The sequence below is a fragment of the Propithecus coquereli genome, unplaced genomic scaffold, assembly GCF_000956105.1.
Source record: "Propithecus coquereli isolate 6110/MARCELLA unplaced genomic scaffold, Pcoq_1.0 Scaffold250, whole genome shotgun sequence".
In the NCBI taxonomy this organism is placed as follows: Eukaryota; Metazoa; Chordata; class Mammalia; order Primates; family Indriidae; genus Propithecus; species Propithecus coquereli.
In genome coordinates, this window is record NW_012148064.1 from 914,938 (window position 1) to 917,483 (window position 2,546).

At 37.6% G+C, this 2,546-nt stretch overlaps 1 protein-coding gene across 1 annotated transcript in view; it reads right to left on the reverse strand.

The window, feature by feature from the left end:
- CHL1 (cell adhesion molecule L1-like) overlaps window positions 1-2,546 on the reverse strand; it is a 110,551-nt gene that overhangs the window by 22,178 nt on the left and 85,827 nt on the right. Inside the window, exons 15-17 of the mRNA XM_012646860.1 lie at window positions 1,585-1,807; window positions 211-326; window positions 8-77 (exon numbers count right to left, since the gene is read on the reverse strand). Coding sequence (XP_012502314.1) covers window positions 8-77; window positions 211-326; window positions 1,585-1,807 — 409 coding nt within the window. The remainder of the gene's footprint in view (window positions 1-7; window positions 78-210; window positions 327-1,584; window positions 1,808-2,546) is intronic.

Below are 2,546 nucleotides of genomic sequence, written 5' to 3' on the forward strand. Positions count from 1 at the left end.
CCTGAAAATCTTAGAATGTTCACTTCTTTGGGATGTGTTCTCCCATCCAACAGACTTTTTGTTTTCCACCAATTTATCTGCAATGAAAATAGGGATCTTTTAACATATCAACCATGGTTGAAGATTCTCCTTTGGCTTCTTCCAAAAATAAGTTCTTATTTATTCTCAGGAAAGATATTAATTCAACAAGAAGAAAAAATAATATCAAACCTGATATCCTTTCAGACGTCCATGCACTCTGTCCTTTGGAATGGTTGACCAGGTAACTTTAACTAATGTACTGTTTATAACATCCACCCCGTGGATCACTGGAGCTGTATCAGGATCTGTTAAACATGTAAGATCGATTAGCTTTCAATAACCTCCAAACATGGTTATTACGATACTTTTCAAAAGGTGATTTTCATAATGTTGAATCTGGCGAAAGCACTTTTGTGAAATCAATTCCAAATGGAACCAAGAGAGTTTCTCATCACGGGGGTTTCTCAGCCCCTATAGGTTTCTAGGAGAAGAGAATCACCTATCCCACACTGAGAAAGGAAGCTCTCCAGATACATACAACGTGGGAAAATATAATCAGAAACCATTCTGTGGGCAGCTTACATCTAAACAAGTTATAGACCAGTAATATAAATAAAATCACTTGAGGATTTTATCAATCAAATACTAATAACAGCTAACATTAATTGAGCATATGCTGTGTGTCAGGCACTATTCTAAGGGTCTTACCTGGATTGGCTCATATAATCCTTAGGATAACCCTGTGAGGAGGGTATTGTTATCCCCATTGTGTAGGGGTTCTTACTACAGAGGAATAAACCAAACACAGAGTAGTCAATTATAATACTATCTAAGTTCACAGGTGATATGTTTCGTGTCCTTTTTATTTGGGTAGAAGAATTTAGACAGCAGATGAATAAGGAGTTAGTCATTTCCCATTCTCCATCTTCTTTTTTTGGATTAAATTATTACTTTGGAAGAGTAATGAGAATAACTCCTAATGTTATTAGTGCATACAGAATGCTGTCAGTGCATTAGTGATATGGAATGCAGTGTCTTTTCTTTTTCCAAGAATCTATTTGCAGCAGTAACTATGGTATCAAAATTTAAAAGTATGATCATATCAACAGAACCTCAAAATTATGTGTGTAGATAATTCTCTATACAAATCTGGATTTGTATCTCATTGGTGATAGGAGGACTCCAGACACACAACTGAGGCCCAGAGCATGCTAGCAAGTGGCTGTTAGGAGGTCTTTGACAAGTAAGGACAAATGCAATTAAAAACCTTATGACAGTTATGCCGCTTAAGTGATTACAGTGATGATTCCAGGTCTTTGATTTTCAATATAGAAAACAGCTTTATTAGGAAACTGAATAAAATTGAAACTTTTAAAGTACTTCTTTAGCACTCTATCAGCTGTCCTGCCATCAATCCTAAAATAGGAACCATGTGTTATATTTCTTTTTATCTCCCACTCATATATCCTCTTTGCAAACAAACAAATGTTTGTGGACATAAATGCAATATATTTGAGAGCAATGGTTATTGAAGTGCTTAGGAGCTTCAGGGGTATCACTTACAGTCTTCTCCAGAATAGAGAGTCACTGACTGAGGCTCAGGCCCAGAGCCGAGCTGATTGATAGCTTGGACTTGGACATCGTAAGGAGCATAGACAGTGGGAGTCATGACCCGCAACGTGTGGTTTGTGACTGTTTCTTCTTCCCACTCCACTGGGGCTCCCTGTGGCTTCCAGGTCACTCTGTACTCCAGTCCTGGTCCATTCTGCTCCATGGATTTCAAAGGCTAAAACAGAAGGCAAGACTCATTCAGTCTGATCAATGATATGTTGGCTCAGAGATGGTGGCGAGCCACCCTAAGTAGCATAAGAAACACTGCAATGGGAGGATTATTTCTTGGGAGATCTAAATCCCCCTTCTTGGTTTAGAAGCAGTTGTGAAAAATTGTTATCATCAAATTACATTAAGTTGAAAATTAATTCTTCACCTCCCCAAATAATGAGAAACCCACACTTTAGATGCCTGGATCATGCCCTTGTAGTTAAGTCTAAGGTTTCATACATAAAACAATTTACAAAGAAACTCCACAGAGGGTTTTAGTCTTTGCCTCTGCTTTCCACTACATTCCACCTTTTCATTCCCAGAGAATTGGCAGGAACAAAAAGGATGTGGCCATGAATTCTGTGGTTGTGAGTGGGACTCCCCCCATGGCTTTGTGGGGAGAACTCTTTCCTCCACCTCATTCCATCCTTCTCCATTTTTCTTCCATGGGAAGTGACAGATTATATAAATCTTTATTTTTGAAGACTATGCATGTTTATACTTTAGTACCCAGAAGAAGCAGTAGCTCCTCTTCTGTAATAAAATAATTTCCCAGCTCCTTGACTCTTCTGTTTCTATTTCTTTAACAGAAAATACTTCTATCACCTATTTTATTTTGCAAAAATAGGAACATTTGGTAGGGAAATTTCTACTTTAGGAAATTGGTTATTTCCACTCTAGTTTTAATAGAGCAATATTTTAAT